Source organism: Vipera ursinii (assembly GCF_947247035.1).
Source record: "Vipera ursinii genome assembly, chromosome: 2".
In the NCBI taxonomy this organism is placed as follows: Eukaryota; Metazoa; Chordata; class Lepidosauria; order Squamata; family Viperidae; genus Vipera; species Vipera ursinii.
Window position 1 is genome coordinate 160,722,138 of NC_139513.1, and position 21,548 is coordinate 160,743,685.

At 42.9% G+C, this 21,548-nt stretch overlaps 2 protein-coding genes across 7 annotated transcripts in view; one reads left to right on the top strand and one right to left on the bottom strand.

Moving 5' to 3' along the window:
- TNS2 (tensin 2) overlaps positions 1-5,050 on the top strand; it is a 167,497-nt gene extending 162,447 nt beyond the window's left edge. For all 3 annotated transcript variants that reach the window (XM_083356192.1, XM_083356193.1, XM_083356194.1), the window contains 2 exons: positions 81-110; positions 1,288-5,050. In XM_083356192.1, the coding sequence (XP_083212318.1) occupies positions 81-110; positions 1,288-1,429 (172 nt within the window). In that variant the 3' untranslated portion in view covers positions 1,430-5,050. The remainder of the gene's footprint in view (positions 1-80; positions 111-1,287) is intronic.
- Positions 5,051-6,928: 1,878 nt separating this feature from the next.
- SPRYD3 (SPRY domain containing 3) overlaps positions 6,929-21,548 on the bottom strand; it is a 51,817-nt gene continuing 37,197 nt past the window's right edge. For all 4 annotated transcript variants that reach the window (XM_083356197.1, XM_083356200.1, XM_083356198.1 and 1 more), the window contains exons 8-11: positions 19,046-19,103; positions 10,578-10,697; positions 9,164-9,318; positions 6,929-7,905 (exon numbers count right to left, since the gene is read on the bottom strand). In XM_083356197.1, coding sequence (XP_083212323.1) covers positions 7,771-7,905; positions 9,164-9,318; positions 10,578-10,697; positions 19,046-19,103 — 468 coding nt within the window. In that variant the 3' untranslated portion in view covers positions 6,929-7,770. The remainder of the gene's footprint in view (positions 7,906-9,163; positions 9,319-10,577; positions 10,698-19,045; positions 19,104-21,548) is intronic.

Below are 21,548 nucleotides of genomic sequence, written 5' to 3' on the forward strand. Positions count from 1 at the left end.
ACAGTGTGTTTTGTGAGTCTGCTTTAAAGGCTACTGATTAGGGAAGAGCATTTGCTTAACCTGACTCTGTTTAATTCTAGGTGGACCAACACGGATGGCACTACAGCCAAGTAAGTAATGGAAAGACCAAAAGTCATGAAAGCATATGGTAACAAGATCAAGTAAAGCATTAATTTAACATCAAACTATACAGTAGCATGTGGATACATTGTACAATACAGCAGCCCTCAATCTTTTGGGTTCCGTGGAGAGAGGTTTTTCCGTGGACCGGAGGGGGCGTGGTTTCGTGTGCTGCCTGAATCCTGGGATGGGGATTCGCTTGTTTGCGTGGCCCGGTTTCTGGCATGCCATGGACCGGTGCTGGTCCACAGACGGAGTATTGGGGACGCCTGGTATAATAGATTGACTTTTAAAATGTGGAAGATTTTGCTTGGATCAGATTTTAGTTTGAAATGTTGTGACACCCTTCTATTACCAACATTTAAGTTCTATTTTTGAACGGTGACAACACTGAGCTTGCTTTCCCAACTGCTGACCAAAAGCCAGATGTTTATACTTCACATCAAACACTGACGATTATTGTTAGTATCTGTTTGAATCCTTTTGTCTATTGCTGGATTGGTGTCAGCTTCTTTTCCTAGAAACCATATCCCAAATATCTATTTTTTTTCCTTCCCCCTCCCCCAATGTGACTAATTTGTTCTTGCAGCTGGTTCATAAATTGTGATCTCTCCCATATTTCCTGGTATTACACTTAACAAATACATTTGTGATTTCAGTTTAAGTGTTATGTTTAGGATTTTCTGAATATTTTGATCTATTATTTTCCAATATTTTTTAGTGTTTTTCCATAACCACATGTAATAAAATGTTCCTTCCTTGTGGTGTTTCACGTTTCCCCTCCTCCTCGATTTAAAAGTATGGCTTAGTACATTTGGTGAACAGAACTAAGACAATCCCATGGGAACAGAGCAACGCTTCTATAAGCAGCAAAATCCACAGGAATTCACTGCTTTTGTCAAATTGATGAAAGCAGTGTTACACCGTTGTGCTACAAAAATCCACCCCCTTTGAAACTGTATGTGATAATCAGAATGGTAACACCAGACCTTGTATTACTATTATAATGCTATTGATGCCAGTCTGATACCTTCCCCCCCTCCTCCCCTGTTGTAAGCCACAGAGAAACAGAATTGTGCACCTGATCCTTGATCAGCATAGGATGAAAATCAAGGAGAGCAGAAGCCACGGCTACTACTGACATGTCTGTCCGTCTGTCTTTTGCAGGATCTTTGGCTTTGTGGCCAAGAAACAAGGCAACCCATGTGAGAATGTCTGCCATCTTTTTGCTGAGTTAGACCCTGAGCAACCAGCATCAGCCATCGTGAATTTCATCACCAAGGTTATGCTGGGCACTCACCGGAGATGAAGGCATCTTGGCAATTGCTCCAGGCCTCTCACACGTCATTCCTTCCTCCCCACCTTAACTGCCTGTATGGATGCCTATGATGTTTTGTGGCATCTCTGCAACATGGAAACAGGATGGCTAGCTCTACAGCGTTGCTCATAGTAGCCTTCTACTATCTCCATTTTAATCCATTGTCTTATTTCCACAACCCACTGGCCCGGTATAGTGGGGAAAGGGCCCGCTTGATCCCAACAGATCTAGTGTGACGTTTTAACATTTCTCACTACCACAGAAAACACCCAGGAACAAAAGCTTTGACAAAGACTGCACAACTTACAGTAGTGTGCCAATTCTTCCATAAGCCTAGATTTTGTGACCTGATTATAGTCAAAATGCATTCTAAAGCAATTTCCAGCATGGGAAAGCATTTTTTGTACAGATGGAGAGATTTCTCTAGCCAGGCCAAAGATCACACTAAATTTACTTTGAGGCACATTTAAGAACCACCACACTTCTGGTGGTAAGCATAGTTTTTTGCTGCAAAACCTATAGTGGTTTACACCACCTGAGAAAAAAGTATCTAGGGGCCTTTCCTTCTTCAAACAGCATTGCTCTGGACAAGCATGCCACTTTGAATGGAGAAATCTCCAACAAGCAGGTTAGGCATGACACACTCTATTAGTAAGGCATATGAAATCCTAAATTGTTTTCTTTCATTGGACAAAGTGGTGCCCAGCTTGGTATGAAGCAATGAATTATTCTTGGAATTATACAAACTCAGGTTCTAGCTGTAAAGTTGTATTTTGGATTCTTAAATGCATGGTCTTTTTTAAAAACACAAAGCTTCCCTCCAGTTTCTTAACTGATTGTTGGCCCTACTGATTTATTGGGTCTGAAAACCCCTATAATCCAATGCTGTGGTCTCTGAAGCCTGGAGTTAAGCTACTATTATTATTTTTTTAGTTGTCTTTATCCTTCAAGATACAACATGTTTGGGTAAGCAATTGTGCTGCTGTTCAGTGCTGCTCTATGTGAGTGTCTGACCTGGGATACAATTAGTGCAAGCTGCTACTGTAGTGTAATAACTCTTGAACTTGCGCCCGTGCTTGATTTTCATTTTGAATTGGGGTTGACAATGGAAGGAGAAACCAACAGATAACATCACAAATTCTTCAGTGTCGTGGAAATGGTGTCCAGGTTGGGGGACACAAAACTCGCAAGTAGTCCAAGAGTCCAAAAAAACTCACTAAGGATTGCATCTTATTTTATTTGTAATGCATGCAAACATTTTGCCCAGTTTAGTCTCTACATTGAAATGGCAAACTGATTGAAGAAACGCTTTAGGTTTCATACGTGAAAATACTGCCAACTCTTTAAGATGTACATACATTCCACTGTCTTATGGGTAGATGAGCTGAAACATAATATTTAAGAAGTTGTTGATGCAAGTTATCCCAACTGACAATTTGACCTTAAATACCTTGGCCATCGAGTTCTATAATGGAGAAACATGTGCAGCATTAGGCAATTGTATGTGATGAAGGGTAAGTGTTGGGCAGAGTTGATGCTCAATTCCCGAAGACCTTGTAGATACTGCTAAGACTAGAGCTACTCCGTAGGATTAAAGTTATCGAGGTGAAGAAGATGCATTGCTCCCATTTGAATTCAAAGCAGAGTGCAGCAGGAATCTAGAACTTAAAAGGTCCAAGAAGGATTTGTTGGTTCTCCACAATTAAAACTCTTTAGATTTCACGGGAAATCATCTGAACATTTTGTTGAGTTTGACTCCTCTACTGGTTAGGGAGGACTATATATCACATGCAGCTAGTTTCTCAAAAGGTCAACTGGCCACTGAACAATATTTTTTGTTTCTGACTTACCCGATGCAGACATCTGGCTAGTTTAGAAACTCAAAAGGATACTAAGAAAATGGGCAGGTGATCGATGTTAATTTTAGCCGTTTTATAGCTCAAAATCTGTTTTAATGACTCTTCCCCAGGCTCTCAGAATCCACTTTCTTACACAACTATTTTAAGAGTTTATCTTTGTACCTGGATAGCGCACAGCAGACTATATGAGCTGTCACAGGGCTGAGGCACAGGAGGAGATGAAGGGCTTACAAAACCTTGATGGAACAGAAGCCCTGTTTTAATTATTTCTGCTTTGAGTTTTTCATTCCAGAAGACCAGCCTGTGTATTTTTCCTTCCGAACCAGACAACTAGAAGATTGCTTTAAAAAAAAATCCAATTCAGAATTGTATTCTTAATAAGCGTAGCATATTAATTCCTCGTGTGCTTAGGTGCAATCGGTTGAGCAAACCTCCCATTAAGATACGCCAACACAAGTACCAAGAAGGCACAGCGGCTGTGCTTGGTGGAGTCCCTGTGTTTGGTGAAGCAGCTCTGGTAAGGAAGCCAGAGATTTCCCCCCACCAGCATCTTCAAGATGGGTGACTGACAGCAAAGGACACATTGGATGAGCTAATGTAGAAGGTTCTTCCAATCTTTGAAAGTGGGGGTGGGGGGGGGGAAGGGTTGGGTTTAGTACAGAGTTTTATTTTGTCTACTAAAGAATTTATATTGGAATGCTAGCGAGAGATGTCTTGGTAATATATATGTATGTATATATATATATTTGTGAAGTGGGAGGGCGGGGCAGGGGAGAGAAAGCTGCAGCACTGTTTGTTATTTTTTATAATCTGTATTTTTTATCTTCTGTACAAATGACCGCCTCTTTTCCTCAAAATTAACATACCAGGAAAAGAAATCGGAGTGCCTTGCATTGGTTTTTGGAAACGGGTCCTTGTGGGATGTGGGGGTAGGCAATGAAGAGAACGCAATCGAGAGAATTTAAGAGTGTTAAGTTTGGGTAGGTAGAATTCCTTCAGGAATTTTTTTAACCTAAATTCCAGTCATTTCAGGCAAGGAAAGCATTTCTGCTTGCTTTAGAGGAGGCATTCTTGTGGCCTCACTTTTTATCCATTAAATTTATATGCCACCCAGCTCGCAGTCCGGCACTCGTGTCACACACGCGTGTGCTTGGTGGGTTAGGGTTTCTAGAGTTGCTTCCTGTTGTTTACATTTCTTGGAAAAGAAAAATGTTTTCCCCCCCCTGGTAGAAACCCTCAGTGCTACTCCCCGTTTTCCAGTTTTGTGTAGCATATTTTTCAGCTATACTTTTTTCACTAAAAAAAAAAAAGGTTCGTCCAAAAGGTTCCATTTCAAATACACGTATTTTACATGCTACTGCTATTGATTTCATAATATTTGTAAGCCACATACTGTATATGAATGTATTCAGGCAGGAATGGATTTCAAAATAACATTTTCCTACATCGTCTGCATCAGAAAGGCTAACGCTGCTCAAAGATAATGTATTAATTTTATCACTGTGGCATTACTGTGACCTTCCAATCCCTGCCATTTGAATGATCTTGGATGTACCTTTATTTTTAATCAGGTCATAAGTGTTAGTGACACGAACCCTTAACCCTAATGTTAAAAGTACTCCTTTAGAGCAGTTTTGTGGGAGCAGGGGGTTAGTTTTTTAAAAGCTTTCTAGTCACTACCATGAAGTACTTTATTAAAATGGCAATGATAGAAAAGTATTTCCCCCCATCGCCTAGGGCAGGGGTAGGCAACCTCGGCTCTTTTATGACTCATGGACTTCAACTCCCAGAATTCCTGAGCCAGCATGGCTCAGCTTGGAAACCTCTCCCTTTCTCCTCAGCATGGCTGGCTCAGGAATTCTGGGAGTTGAAGTCCATGAGTCATAAAAGAGCTGAGGTTGCCTACCCCTGGCCTAGGGGTTAAGGCACCAGGCTAGAAACCAGGAGACTGTGAGATATAGTCCCACTTTAGGCATGAAAGCCAGCTGGGTGGCCTTGGGCCACTCACTCACTCTCGGCCCAACTCACTTCACAGAGTGGTGGTGGTTGTTGTTTTGGGGAAAATAGCAGGAGGAAGGTGTGTTGGATATGTTCGCTGCCTTGAGTTATTTATAAAAATAATAAAGGAGGAAAATATATACATACATACGGCATTGTAGGGTACTCAAAACAATTTCATTTGGGGTGGGGAGGGCGTTGAGGCTAGCTTAATGTTTAAAAATTGCTTAGCTGGGAAATTATTTCAAAGTAAAAAAATACACTTTAAAACAAACACGCATGGATGAGAAACAGAAAGCAGTAAAATACTATTAATGAAACCAGTAACCTTTCCAGGTGGAAATGCCAACTTTTATTAAGTGTATAAAGATTCTGGCTACAAAAAAAAGTGCAGCAGAAGCACCCAGAGCTGAAGGGAAGAGAAGTCTGCTGAAGCCAGGCCTGCAGTTGTAGAAGAACAAACTTCAACGGGGTTTCTCAACCTTGGGAACTTTCAGATGGGTGGACTTCAAACTCCCAGAACAACTCCCCATGCTGGCTGGAGAATTCTGGGAGTTGAAGTCCACGTGTCTCAAAGTTCCCTAAGTTGAGGTGTGGTGGTGGTGGGGAAACAACTAAACTACACAACAGGACATTGAGAGCAACAGCTGTGCTCTCCACGGCTTGGTGCAGCAATTGAGTCAACAAAGCAGCACGTTCACAAGCTTGTGGTGCCCCCCCCCTTGCACACCAGCAACCCTGTATCCTTGTGTTCTGCAGCCAGATGCCGGATCACTTCAAGCAGCATAGGGGGGGGGGAGGAAACCGCCATCAGCAAGCATGGATTACAATCTTTCTCACAATTGCAAGAGGCAGGGAGGATTGTTGGCGAGACACGAACACAGAAGGAAGAAGTCTAACTGTGGCTCCCGCTCTCCCAACATAACAAAAGCAGTATTGTCACGACAAAGCCAGGTCACTTACACCACCAGAGGGAGCCAACCCAAAGATTTATTTTTATTTTATTTTATTTTATTTTTTTATTTTATTTTATTTTTAAGGTCCGTCCCCTCTTCAATCCCCAATTCCCAGATTATCATATTAGCAGCAAGATTGCCCAGGAAAATACAGGGGCAGAGAAGTTAAGAGAAGGCAGGACAGCCCGTGCCCTTTCTCCCGTGGCTCAAAGCAGCTGCTACTCTTTGGCTTCTCCTGTCATTGTTCGACCACATCTACGTAACAAAAAAACAACAACATCCAGACAGGTTTGTCACCCTTCCCATAGCCTCTGTTATTTCTGCAGTGGGGTATGGCTATGACAGAGCAAATGCAACGCAGACAAGGGAGTGGCTGAAAAGAAGGGCAGGCCTACATCCCTAAGGACCAGTCCTCTTTAACTTCAGCAGAGAAGGATGAAGGGTGAAGGATGAACACTTTACAATCAAGTTACAGTACAGATTTCACATTCCAGCCTCTTCTCCATCAACACAGAGAGATACAGCAGCATTGCACCCAGATCATACCCTACCCTGGCCCCACATATGGAAGAAATATTAAGGAGCTCTCAGAAGCTCAGAGTAAGAGGGAGATGGCAGAAAACTATCTGCCTCCAATTTTGCCAATGACATCCCACCCACCCACCCACCATCCCCGAGATTAGCTGAGTAGGACAGCAGAGAATTCATTACAATTCTAGTTAAACTTCATCTGTAAACTATGATTCGGGGGGGAAAAAGTGCTGGATCTTGGCTTATCAAACATCAGTTAGGAAGTATAGTCCAAGAAAGAGTCTTCCCTGGCTTTCCATCGTCCTCCCAAAACTCCTTGAAAAAAGAAAGCTGGATCCTGGGAGTTTCTTAAATGCCGGCTTAGGTTAAACTATGGAGCCCATAATTTTTTTTTAAAAAAAAATGACATAGGGTTTTTCTGGACTGATGGGTTCAGGAGAAAAATACATCGGATGAGACTTTTGAGACTGGCTCTCGCTGGAGAATGAGGTGTCCAGTGTACCAGATATAATCATGCAAATCGTTCGTATCATTGGGCAAGAGGAACTGATCTGTTCCATCTGCAATTCAATAATCCCGTTAGAAACAGGATCATGGACACCCCAGAGTTGAATAAGGCTAGGCCATATTCCGGTCTCTTTTGTCAACCATGTAAACTTGAGGGCCGTCCTGGCCTCAGAAACAGTAATTAATGGAACATTATGAGCAGAGAAGAGATAGGGATTGTGTTCCAGGAACGAATCCCTGACCTGCTTGGAAATAAGAGCCTCAAGAGTTTTCCAGTATTAAAACAGTTGCAATCAAGCAGGCAGGAAAGAGACAAGGAAAGTGGCTCAGGTGTTATTAGATAGACAAATATCTCTATATGGCCCCACGTCAAGAAGGTCACCCCCCTGGAGGCAATGGCCGAAATTGCAATGGAGAACAGCCAGAGCTATCCGGCAGCCTGCGGAGTGGCAGAAGAGATGTATTCTCCAGCCCTCGATCTTTAGCCGCTGAGTGGATGCAGATCCACCTTGACCTTCTCCCCACTGCTCAGCATCCCAATGGTGGGGTAAAAGCCCCCGGATGGCACCACTGCCTCTTTCTTGCCAATAATCTTTCCGTTGCGGGTGAAGAACACCTGGTGGAGACAGGGAAGAAAAAAAACAACAAGAAACTTTGACCCTGAGGGAATCTGTATTGGCTGGGTCAGATGTCAGATAAATCTTCCAAAATCTGTCATATGAAAATAACTAAGAACTGTGAGTAAGACTCTTGGCATTAAGATCTTTTATTTTAAAAAAACAAGCAACAAAACAATAATACTGTTTCGAATATGCAATATCAAAGCTGTCCCAAAGGAGCCCTTAATTCAGTGTCCCCAAAGTTCCAGCCAAATCTTTCCCATTCCTGTCACTGATGCCACTACATCTCGCCTGCTGTCTGAAATACTATGGCTGCTTCCAAGAAGATCGTTGCCTGTCCTGGAAAAGCTATAAAGCTGCATCCAGGCAGAGCAGCTTCAGAGGAGAATCCTTTCCAGTCGGACTGCAGGCTAACATCACCAGAAGCAGGCGGGGTATCTATCAAAGGCTGCGGGTGTCACCTTGCAGGACCAGATCGAAAGGGTTCGCAATGTGAACTTTCGCAACCAGGCCCTGTGACGCATCCTGAGCGTGGCCCTTAAAAGCACAAGAGACGAGGGTGCCAATGGGCGCAGCATGAAGGATCAAGAGAACCATATGCTGAAAAGAAAGTTCATGTGTGGACGCCAGTACATAAAAACAGTTTCTCATGACTCATGCTTGATGAAGTCTCACAAGCAGAACTCTGAGAAAAGGAGCTTAAATTCTTCCAACTGGCTTCTGTGACCTTAAATAGTGCTCTGCGTTTTAAGGCAATCCATTAAGCGTAGTTTATGTTTGTCGGCATCTGTACGTCAAGAGAAAACATGTCCTCGCAGTAAAATACTGCTTTTTCTTTTTTTTCTTTTCAATATCCCACATCAGGTCCTGCTACATATTTATGGTTGTAGCCCTGAGGGCTAGGAGGAAAAATGAAACACACAAAATACCCTGAGAAGCTGCATTCCAAGAGTAATAACAATCCCTGCATTTGAAATTAAGTCCCAGCGGTAAGCTTGAGTCCCAATTGTGATCAAGCAGTATTTGCTAACACTTTTTAATCTTGCTCATAGGATTTTCCACCACCACCACCCCCAGCACTAAGAGAAGACAAGAAGCCCAAATGACTTGCCCTCTTCAGCCACAGTTATCCCAACCAAGCGGACGGTTTTAGCTAGGAGAAGCACTGCAGCCCCGATGGTTTAGCTTCAGAAGAAGCCCCCCCCCCCAGCCTTGTTGTAGGCTTGCATATTAACCAGTTCTTCTGGCACTTACCACAACTTTCTTGCCCTCGTGTTCCTGTTCCGCGTCTTCCCCCTCTTCTTCTTCATCCTCATCCTCATCCGCCTCCTGATGCAGATATAAGACATTCCTCACTCCCCGTGGTTTGGCTCGGATAGCCACCGTGTCACAGCTGTCATCGCTGTCACCTACAAGGGCACCCAAAATCCCATGCGACTCTTGCAGATTTTCAGATTCCCACCGTAGAAATGAAACTGTGGTCCATTGACCTGTTGTTTCTGTTTGGCATCGACGGGCCTTCGCTTTCCCAGGGTCGTAACAGTCGTGCAGAATTTTTTGTTACTTCTGCCCTCCCCCACCCCCATTTTATTTCCTTTGACCTTCCTGCCCAAACACTCTGCTTCAGTATTAAGCGCGTAAGGCAGCGTGGCAGCAGCTGTATCAGGGAAGGGTCGCTCCCAATTGGTTTTGTCAGTCTCCAGTACAAGCTAGTCAACAATCTGGACTGTAGGTGCAGTCTTCTAAGCAAGGTACAATCCAACCTCAGGGGGAAATATCAGCAGCTTCATGGTTCCAAAAATAAGAAAATCGCGCTGTTTGAGCTTAGGGGCAGCCTGAAGTTTTACAAAGCTGCAGTCCTATTTGTGACCACAAATCAATTTAATTCAGGTTTGTAAATTAGCTGTCTTGCCATTTGTGACGGCTAATAATTGCCCGCATATATTTTTAGAGAGACAGCAATAGTTGGAAATAGTAGTATTTTAGTTCTGCATCAGCCTTTCCAAAGAGCTTAGCCCAATGTACATTACAATTTAAATACCTTAAGAGAGAACAGATTCCAATCAACATGAAACTCACATTAGAGGCGTCTAAATGACTAAATATTATTAAAAGCCAGGCTGAAAGGAAGGCTTGCTTGATCATGTCTAAAGAAGGCAAATGCCCCTGGTATTTACAGGAGGGGCTTTCACAACCTCGAGAGGTAAGGACTGAGAAAAGCCAGCTCCAAGTCACCACCAAAAGACTGAACGGCACCCAAACATGGACCTGCTTTTCCTCGAACTGTGCTCGCTGCTTTCCAATTCTTCTAAGATATCAAAAGTAACTTCTTTGGGATTGTACCTGGATGAGAAGATCTTCTCTACAGTCCAACTGACACTCTTATCTGAGGGTGTCCCGCCTGATACAATTACACGGGAAAGCCAATCCCAAGCCACCAGTCCATCTGCGCACCCCTTTTCATAATCATGGGGTCAGCAATACCTCCTTCCAATGAAACAGATTCAGCAGAGAGGCAGCAAGCTGCTAACCCCATTATAACATGGTCTACAGAAAATGGCCGTCTAATTCTATTCTACAACATGCAATCTGCCACTCTAGAAACACCTGCTATATTGTTGTTATTTCTTAATTCCTTTAACTAGCACAGTATCCTCCAGATACTCACCCTCACTATCAAGGATGTAGTCACGTGGAAACATGATTCCACAACCCATAATATCTCCTTTATAGCAACGGGGGCCAAAGGGGTCCCCCACTCCACTTCCATGGAAGATTTTGCCATCATCTGTAAAAGAGAGAGAGAGAGAGAGAGAGAGAGAGAGAGAGAGAGAGAGAGAGAGAGAGAGAGAGAGAGAGAGAGAGAGAGAGAGAGAGAGAGAGAGAGAGAGAGAGAGAGAGAGAGAGAGAGAGAGAGAGAGAGAGAGAGAGAGAGAGAGAGAGAGAGAGAGAAGGGACAACCATCAGCGCATGAAGTTTCTGGATCTCCAGTTTGCCTTCAAATAATACCGGCAAAATAAAAGAAGCTGCTAGAAATGTTAGGAGTTCCAAGCCCAGTTGAAGAAATATCAGGCTAAGTTAACCAAGCACCACCTCAGTCATCACGCAGGGATAGAAAGGATTACTGAGAATTTGGCACAGGACAAATTCTGTGCTGTTTGGTGAAATTAGGGATTTTAGGAATTGCCCGATCCCTTTTACTCGACATTCAGAAACTGGCCCAGGAACGGCTCTATTTTTCTAGGTCTGGGGATTCCAAAGCCATAAAGAAACAGGACAGTACAAACACCAAAAACGCACCATTTAAGAGATGTAAATAAAAAAAAATTCTCCAACTAAGCAATTGGGGGCTTATTGGAACAGGCGCAACAGAGCATTGTTCTACCTCTTCTTTTCATCTGACAGGAAATCCTTGGAGCTAGGCTCAAAGCCACTGAAGCTAAATTTGAATTTAAAGGCAAGCCACGAGCAGTAGCGAATATTGTGTAGGTGAACGCTTGGGACATCTGTACTGGCAAGAAGTAGACAGACTGCATAAAGATGTTCCTCACCCAACCTGGAAATTAAGAAGGCTGCTAGCGAAGAGATGCCTTTCCATCTTCAACAAATAGAAATGAAACTGGCCGAAGGCAGCTGTAGGGAGGAAGATCATTCTAATTTCCCTTGCCAACCCCGCCCCCATACAATTAATCATTTTTGCAAGCAAGGACTGTTTTAAGGGTTTATTTGCAAATATGATCACTCCTGGATTACCAGGTCTTCAGTCGGTAATTCTTGACTATGCTCACACCACAGAAAGTTCCTAACATGAACAGAATTTCTCAATTCAGTTACCACCATTATACATTCATTTCCCCAATTCACTACCCTCCAGATGTCTAGGAGTACAATTCTCAGACTGCATACTGAAGGGCGAACGCCACATATCTGAAGGAGAGTAAGTTAGGGGGAAGTACCTAATACTCCAGAGCAGTGATGGCGAACCTTTTAGAGACCAAGTGCCCAAACTCCAACCCAAAACGCACTTGTGTACTGTCAGGTGCCGGGTGGGTGTGGCCAATTGGATGAGTATGGCCCATTGGGTGGGCGTGGCTGCAGTGGTAATGGCAGCCTGGGTGGGACTAAAAAGCTCAATCAATCAATTCCAACTTTGCGAGGAAGTTGAAATTGATTGATTGATTGAACCTTTTTTTTTTTTGCACACGGTGGCAGAGGCCTAAAGCGAAAAGGTTTTATAAAACCCAGCTGAAGCCCTAGGACTGGGGCAACGGCCCGTGTGCCCACAAAAGAGGGCTCTGCGTGCCACCTGTGCCACGCGTGCCATAGGTTCGCCACCACGGCCCCAGAGGAAAGCTGTCAAAAATAGAAGACAATTGGTGCTGGAACACCATAATAAACTCTTGCTTTATGAACAGCTCTGATTTCAAGCAGGCCTCCTTTGGCAAGACGCCTATCCAGCATTCAAAGTTGACAAAAGTTTCCTGTAGTGCCTATTTACAGTATGGTCCCTCCAGGGCTAAACAAATTGGTCCAGCCAATCAGGCGCTCTGCTGGGACGGGCCAACAAGAGGGGGGGGGGGAAACCATACGCTTTGTGCCACCCATGATCAAAGCCAGACAACTCTGAAACCCAAGAGGCAAAGGAGAACAAAAGGAGAAAGGAAGGGAGAGGTGGAGCAGAGACCACTTGAAAGGCCTCGGTGCTTTTATTCTCCCCGACTTCAGCTATGCAGCGGATGCGGGTGCCCAGAACACAAGGCATGGGGCCAAGACCCTTTGTCTTCATGAAAGAGGGAGGCGTGCTTGGCAAACGGGCAGTAAATATTTTCCCCTGCTGCCAAGGAAACTTTGAGACTAATCTTGTGCAAACATTCCAGAACGTGTCTCAAATAATGGAAGGCTGGCCAGCAAGAGCGCCTTTTAGGGAATCCCCCTCGGCTCAGTAAACGTAAGAAGGAAGATCAAGAGGACAGCAGCCGATGAGAGAAAAACAGCCCCGTGGTTGGGAAAGGGCAAAGGAGAAGCAGACCTAGCAGGTTTTATTTATTTATTTGTTTGTTTGTTTGTTTGTTTTTATATACCGCCCTTCTCCCGGAGGACTCAGGCCGGTGTACAGAGAAATACAGTAAGAATAAAATAAAAATAAAAATTTTAAAACCCAAATCCATCAGGCCAGGCCAGCTTGTTGGAACAGATAAGTTTTTAGATCACGCCGGAAGGAGCGAAGGTCGGGGGCCGTCTGGATTCCAGCTGGTAAGCGGTTCCAGAGGATTGGCGCACCCACCGAGAATGCTCTCCCCCTGGGGGTCAAAGGTTATGGACGACGGAAGGCTAATGCACTACTTTTTTTTCTGTAGCTGTGCCTTCCCTTTCTTTCAAGCAGAGTTGTGCCAAAGTGGCCTGTTGGGAGCGATCCTGCTTAGAATGTCCCATTTTTTTGACCCACAAGTTCTGGAGTGTGATTTTAGACATCTCTGGAAGTGGGCTACTTAGAACCAAAGTAATTCTTGGTGTCCTGGCTCCAAAAAGTGGGGGAGAACGAGCATCCTGAAGCCAAAGGGTTCCAACCTAAACAGTGTCGGACATTCCTAAATCCTCCATAAATCCTCCCTGGGCAAAGCCATTCCATGTCTTCCTCTAAAAGGGAAATCAAAAGTTGGCCCATGCTTTGGAAAGTAAGCAAGCTTCATGGAAAGGCTAAAATGATTTTCCTTGGCTACAATTAAATCAAGGGCAGTTATTCTCAGCGTGTTTAATTTTTCCCCCCCTCTGTCACATTAAAAATTATAATTTGGTGGTAACTTTTGCAAGACTTTCAGAAGCTGGAGGTTGACCTTGGGGCCTCATGGTGCTCCCGTTCCAGAATTAAGAAAAACAGTTCACTCAGGAATGTACTTCTACATAGATCTAAGTGAACTATTTTTACCCTATTAGAAGAGGACGCAGGTTAGCCACAAACTGCTGTTTTCTGGGGCCGGCTTCAATTCTTTTTGCTCTCACTGTGAAGTTCTTAAGAAGGAGGGGAGCCTTTGCATCTTGGGAGAAAGGAACCTTTCATTGTTGTTGGGTGAGGCAGCTAAGATGGCTGCCTAGAATGAGTTAGTGGCTCTGAAATCTTCATCTTTTTTCATTATTTCTAGAAGAGCTGGAGGGCAGAAAGGCCCTCTGTTTTAAATGTCCCTTAGGATACAGCTACCTCATCAATTGTCTGTATGATGTGTCCTTTGCATCCAAAAGTTGAAAAACTACTGATTATACCAGTAGCCCTCAATTTACGACAATGACTGAGCCCAAAAGTTCCATTGCTAAGCAAGGCAGATGTTACGTAGGTTCTGCCCCATTTTACGGCCCATTTTGCCACAGTTGATAAGCGAACCATTAAGGGAATCATGCAGTCATTAAGGGAATCTGGCTTCCTCCATTGACTTTGCTTGTCACAAGCTGGCTGGGAAGGTTACAAATGGCGATCACATGACCCCACTGTCATAAATACACGCCTGTTGCCATAGGCAGCCAAATTTTGATCACATGACCATTGGGATGCTGTAATGGCCTTAAGTGTGTGTGTGGGGGGAAAAGGTCAGATTTTTCCAATGCTGCTGTAACTTCAAATGAATGGTTGTCAAGTTGAGGACTACCTGTACAGAAAACATCAGCAGCCCACCCTCAACAGAATGCAACAGCAAGAAGATCGGAGATATTTTCTAACTTTTATGGGGGCAAAAACAAAAACAAACAAACAGCCGTACCCAGATCCAGATGAGGCAACTGACTATAAGCCGATATCTAAAGGACAGACTTTTAGTAACAGATCCCAACTTGTAAAACGAGATTTGCTAGGTATATGGACAGCTGGCCAAAACACTCCATGCTAATCTGTTTTGGCTTCTTTCTAACAATGACTTTTGGCATTATTGGTAAGTAGAACTGCATATAGGAACAGTTGGATCTTGTTCTTATAAGCATCCCAACATATGCTGAATTATGAGCTTTTGAATTTCACTGTTAGTTTCTGATCCTTAAGCCTGAAAACATAACCACAGGATCTGTTGAGATCCCAGCAGCCAAGAAGGAAAGCATGAATCATTGATAAGCAGCTGAAGATTTAACTTCCCCCACAGTTATTCTATTCTTTCCCAGATTATCTGATCCAGGCATGTCAAACTCACGACGTCACGTGACGTCGCGCAACGTATCGTGACTTTTCCCCCATTGCCGGCAATGGGGTGGGCGCGATTTTGGTGTGACACATCTGGCCTGCGGGCCGGCAGCTTGACATGCCTGATCTAATCTATTTTTTTTTTTTGGGGGGGGGGGGGTTAAGCTAAATTGTTTGCCAGGTAATTATTTTCTCTCCCAAGTACTCAGAAGCGTAGTGTAGACAAATTGCTTAACCACAATTTGTTGGCTTCATCCTAGTTGAGAGCCCACACAATTTATGCAACTATATTTACCTTCTCAGATCTCCCCCCAGGTATATCAGATTTCATCAGTTCTCAGTTGGTTAAGCATGGGTGAACATATAGAAAGAAATTATTGTGAGATTACTAGTGAGAATCGCTATTTTAACCATGGGTTTGCTAATGCAGACTTAATTGTTGTTTCTGTAAATGAGGCAGACTCCATTTCACTACCTAATTATAGGTTTTAGTGAGGAATCATTTTTACTTATCGTTAGGCTGATGGTTGCCCAGTAGCTAAGTGCAAAACTAAGCATGAGTATCTCTATTATATGATGTAAAAAATGCCAAACTAAAAAATGAAACATTTGTGCCAGCATGACAAACTATGATATTGGAGTCTTGGAAACCACTAGCTGTGCTGAAGCCAGATCATGTATGAATCTAAAACAAAATAGAAATAGGGAAAGAGGGATCAAAAGGATCAAACAGAAGCAAGCAGTGGGGTACCACAAGATTCCGCCTTAGGCCCAGTACTCTTCAATATCTTCATTAATGACTTAGATGAGGGAATTGAAAGGCAACTCATCAAATTTGCAGATGACACTAAACTGGCAGGAGTAGCCAACACCCAGAAGACAAGCTCAGGATCCAAAAAGATCTTGACAGACTTGAATAATGGGTCCTGTCCAACAAAATGAGTTTCAATGTGGAGAAAAGCAAAGTTTTACGTCTAGGCAGGAAAAAAAAAATATAAGGACAGATTAGGTGACACCTGGCTCAGAAACAGTAACTGTGAGAGGGACCTTGGAATCCTAGTGGACGATCACTTGACTATGAGCCAGCAGTGTACAGCAGCAGCCAAAAAAGCTAATACAATTCTGGGTTGCATAAACAGAGGCACAAAGTATTAGTACCGCTTTATAAAACCCTAGTGAGACCACACCTGGAATACTGCAACCAATTTTGGTCACCATACTACAAAAAATGATGTTGAGACCTTGGAAAAAGTTCAGAGAAGAGCAACTAAAATGATCAAAGGCCTGGAGACTAAAACATATGAAGAACGGCTGCAGGACTTGGGTCTGGCTAGTCCACAGGTATGCAACCCGCGGCTCCGGAGCCGCATGCGGCTCCCAGACTTCTGCTACGTGTAGTCCAAAAAAAAAAAAAAGGTGGGACTAAAAAAGTTCAACCAATCAATTCAAACATGCAGGGTAGGTGCATATCTTGCCTTGGCTCCTCTTCAGTCAAACCCTGTTTTGCGCATGTACACGCATGCGCACACATTTTTTGCGGCTCCCAGTTTTTCCTTTTGTAGGGAACCGGTTCTGAGTGGCTCTTTCACTGTTTCAGGTTGCTGACCCCTGGGCTAGTCTAAAGAAAAGAAGAAACAAGGGCGACATGATAGCACTACTCCAGTATTTGAAGGGCTGCCAAAAGAAGAGGGCAGCAAACTATTCTCCAAAGCAACAGAGGGGCTGGAAACTGACCAAAGAGGGAAGCAACCTGGAATTAAGGAGAAACTTCCTAATGGTGAGGACAATGGTGGAGCAGTGGGCTAATGCCTCCTTAAGTAACACCAGCTGCCTGCAATTAGTGCAGGTTCGAGTCCCACCAGGCTCAAGGTTGACTCAGCCTTCCATCCTTCCGAGGTAGGTAAAATGAGGACCCAGATTGTTGGGGGCAATTAAGCTGACTTTGTAATAATGCTGCTTGGGGGGGGAGAAAACCCTAATAAGCAGGCATATACATAGAATGAAGGCTACTGCTAAGCTTGTAAGCCGCCCTGAGACTTCGGAGAAGGGCGGGATATAAATGGAATTAAAATAAAATAAATAAAATAAATAAATTAACCAGTGCAACAGCTTGCCTTCAGAAATTGTGAGCGCTCCATTACTGGAGGTTTTTAAGAACAGATTGGACAGTCACTTGTCTAAGATGGTATAGGTTTTCTTGCTTGAGCGGGGGGCTGGACTAGAAGACCTCCAAGGTCCCTTCCAGCTCTATTCTATTCTAAATGTTAAACTCTTTTCAGGAATTCCCCAGAAGACAATGAAGAGAACCCTAAGAAGAAGCTGAAGAATGATAGATAGGTAACTAGAAATAGCTTCTTCGCCATTACTGGGATTGATACTACAGGGAACTGAGACATAGCTTCAGCTCACGAGAGGCAGTATCTATGGTTGGCTGTGTCTTCTATTTTATTTTATTTTATTTTAATTCCATTTATATCCCGCCCTTCTCCGAAGACTCAGGGCGGCTTACAAGCTTAGCAGTAGCCTTCATCCTATGTATATGCCTGCTTATTAGGGCTTTCACACACACCCCAAGCGGCATTATTACAAAGTCAGCTTGATTGCCCCCAACAATCTGGTTTTAATAAGAGGAGTCAGGCTTGAACTGTTGGGCTCTTGGTGTTCTCTAAATATGGATTCTTACATAGCTAGAATACCAATCAAATCATGAGATGGAGATAACCAGCAGAAACCTCAAATTCTCTAGAATAAAAAATAAATGAAAATAAAACAAAACTTAAATCAGCCTATGAGAAATGCTAACTAATAACTTCCATGAGTGGATAGGTAAGAAGACAGTGAACTGGCCAGCAATTCTTCTCTCTTAGAAGAATTATCAAGAAATTGTAGCGGAAAATATTATTTTAGAGGAGATATTATTCCTTTCCCATGTCCAGTAAGGAGGCTTTTTATATGATGCTTATTTTGTGTTCATTTTGAACAAATGACATCCAACAAATTCAATATTTGCTGTTCTAGTCTGGCATCTATTCCTACTAGTCAGAGGTGCTTAAATGATTAACTGCCCTAACAAATTAGCTAATTATGCTGTATCTTATTTAAACAATCAAGACCAATAGAAGCTCAGAGTAATACTCAAACGTTGCCGCAAAGTGACAAGGCTCCGTTTTGCTAACCACTCTGAAGAAAAATCACTCCAGATTTGGAATCAAAAACTTTTAATATTATCCACTAAAAACAAGAAAAAACAATTCCAACATACAAAAAAAAATTCAACATACTCCCATTTTCATCTTTCAGATGTCAGAGAGCAACTGAGGATATATTATCAAACCTCTGACCTCTGCTCAATCCCCTATCCATTCCCACTGCCAAACCTAACAGTTTCATCCAAGTGTTGATAATGTACTTTATTTTTTTTATCTCAGAGGGATAAATTACTTTTTATTTAATAAACTCACACATATTAGATTTTAATTCCAACAGGCTAGCTTTAAAAATAAACATTCAACAACTCTTAAGAAGCTCCAATGTTCAAAAGCCATGCTGGGGCGCCCTGTGGTACACAGAAAACAGCATTAAACCTTCACATCCTGGATCTTTCTGGAAACTGATCCCAGGACCATCTTCCCCCCACCCCACCCCACCCCCCTTAGCTCACCTGCAATGCAAAATATAATGTTCACATATTATTTGAGAGGTTAGCAAGAAGTGGGGTGTTAAAAGCCATAGACCATAACTGAAGGAATTCTCATCTGACTAGGCTATTTTCATCTTCATACGCCTTCCACATAAGAGGCTGTTTCAGACAATATTTTGAAAGGTGACGTAACCTTTTAAATTGCTGCAACTGTACTGTTTTAACCTCTGTAAGTTGCTAGACAGTGGACATCTCCACGGTAGCCTTTTAGAGAAAGCAAATACAGCAAAATCAACGTAACATGGAATTCAGCTAGAGCTGAGTCTTGGATACTCACCTGCATGGTAGGCCACAGACCCTCTGCTCCAGCCAGGATGCCGGTTTTTGGGGTAATCCTAGGGCAAAAAAGACATACAGCCAGTTGCACATCAACACATTTCTTTTGGCAAAAAATGCCCCAGAGAGGCATGATTCAACAAACAAGCATGCACCTCCTCTTTAGTGAAAGCTCTCACTTCCACTGTGGACCTGATAGATAGATAGATAGATAGATAGATAGATAGATAGATAGATAGATAGATAGATAGATAGATAGATAGATAGATGATAGATAGATAGATAGATAGATGATAGATAGATAGATAGATAGATAGATAGATAGATAGATAGATAGATAGGATAGATTAGATAGATATAGATATAGATAGATAGATAGATAGATAGATAGATAGATAGATAGATGATAGAAAGATAGAGATAGAAATAGAGATAGATACAGATATAGAGATAGAGAGATAGATATAGATATAGAGATACAGATATAGAGATAGATATATAGATAGATATAGATATATTAGATAGATAGATGATAGATAGATACAGATAGATAGATATAGACATAGGAATATATATATATATATATATATATATATATATATATATATATATATATATATATATATATGGATCCTTGGTTTTTCGGGTTTTTCCCCGCGTAGAACTAAAGGTGTGGGCGCAACGTTTCGACGGAGTCTCATCCGTCATCATCAGGCTTTAGCTTCCTTCTTCTGGGAGAAGCATGTGGCTGTTAGTTCCTCTTTTTTAAACTGCCAGAGGGGGTGTGTTCTGTGGAGGTGTGCTCTGATTGGGTAGGGGACCAAGTGTGTTCTGATTGGGTGGGAGTGTGTTTTGAATGGTGGGTGTGTTCTGATTGGGTGGGGGGGTGTTCTGAGTGGATGGGCTGGTCTCAACTGCCAGCTCCAGAACTGAGCTGGTGAGTTGTGCTGCTTTTGTTCGGCTTCGTGTTTGTGGTGGTGCCATGTTTTTATAGTGGGTGTCAGTTTGCTTATTGTGTGGTTTGGAGGGTTTTAAAGTGGCTGATGTTGCAGCTGTAGTTAGGTTTCTGTTTTGTGGTTGTGTGTCTTTATCGTTGTGGGTTCGGATTTGCTTTTTGAATGGTTGTGTGGTGGTGATGTCATGTGATGTTATCATGAGTTTGGGTCTGGTATCATTCTTGGTGGTTGGGCCTCATCTGTCAATCAAGGCGGGTTTCCAAATGGCTGGTAGACGAGAGGTATCATCTCGTGTATTCATGCTGTGGGGGCGTTTTTCTATCTCAATGGCTTCTCTGATTATTCTGTTGTTAAAATGTTCAATTTTGGCGATAGTTTTGGTTTTTTTTTATTGAGACTCCACATACAAACTCCTCAAGACAGATCCCACCACCTACCTGGAAAAAACCACAAAATCAAAAATAAAAGCCACCCCCATCAGTGAAGAGATCCAGAAAACAATCATTCCCAGAGAAAAATCATCCAGATGTCCTAAGCTCTATGGTCTGCCCAAGATACACAAAGAAGGAACCCCACTCAGACCCATAGTCAGCTCCATAGGCTCACCTCTACAAAATCTAGCCAAATTTCTTGCCAAACAACTACAGCCTTATGCAAATTCCATCACCTCGCACGTACAAAACTCATTCCAATTCATAGAGATCATAAGTAAACCAAACTTACAGACCTACTTGTGAGCTTCGATGTTGTATCCCTCTTCACCCAAGTGCCAATCAAAGAAGCTTTGACAGCTATCCAAAATAAATACAACCCCCCAAAACACATCCTAGATCTGACCAACCACTGCCTATCTAACACATACTTCATCTACAATGGACAAAGATACAAACAAATGGAAGGATCACCCATGGGATCACCCCTCTCACCTGTCATCGCAAACCTCTACATGGAACACTTTGAAACCCTCGCTCTAGAAAAATCCAACCACAAACCCAAACTCTGGCTCAGATACGTAGATGACACCTTCGTAATCTGGCCACACGGCAAAGAAAAACTGGATGACTTCCTCATACACCTCAATAGCCTATACCCCAAAATACAATTCACCATGGAAACAGAAGCTAACAATCAACTTCCCTTCCTTGATGTCTTAGTCTACAAGAAATCCAACGGCTCCCTAGGACACACTATCTACCATAAAAAAACACACACAAACCGCTATCTGAACGCACTCTCACACCACCACCCAGCACAGATCAACTCCGTAGCCAAGACACTCATCTCCAGAACAAAACATCTAGCTGACGAACAACACCTAAAAACCGAACTACACACTCTCACTAATGTACTAACAGCCAATGGATTCCAAAGAAACACAATTACCAACTTAATCCGAAGAGAGACACCCACAAAAACCCAAGACAGAGAACAAGAAAATGGCAAAGCCCTCCTCCCATACTTAAAAGGGACCACAGACAGAATCAGCAAGGTCCTCCAAAAACACAACATCAAAACAGCATTCTACACAGACAGAAAAATATCCACCAT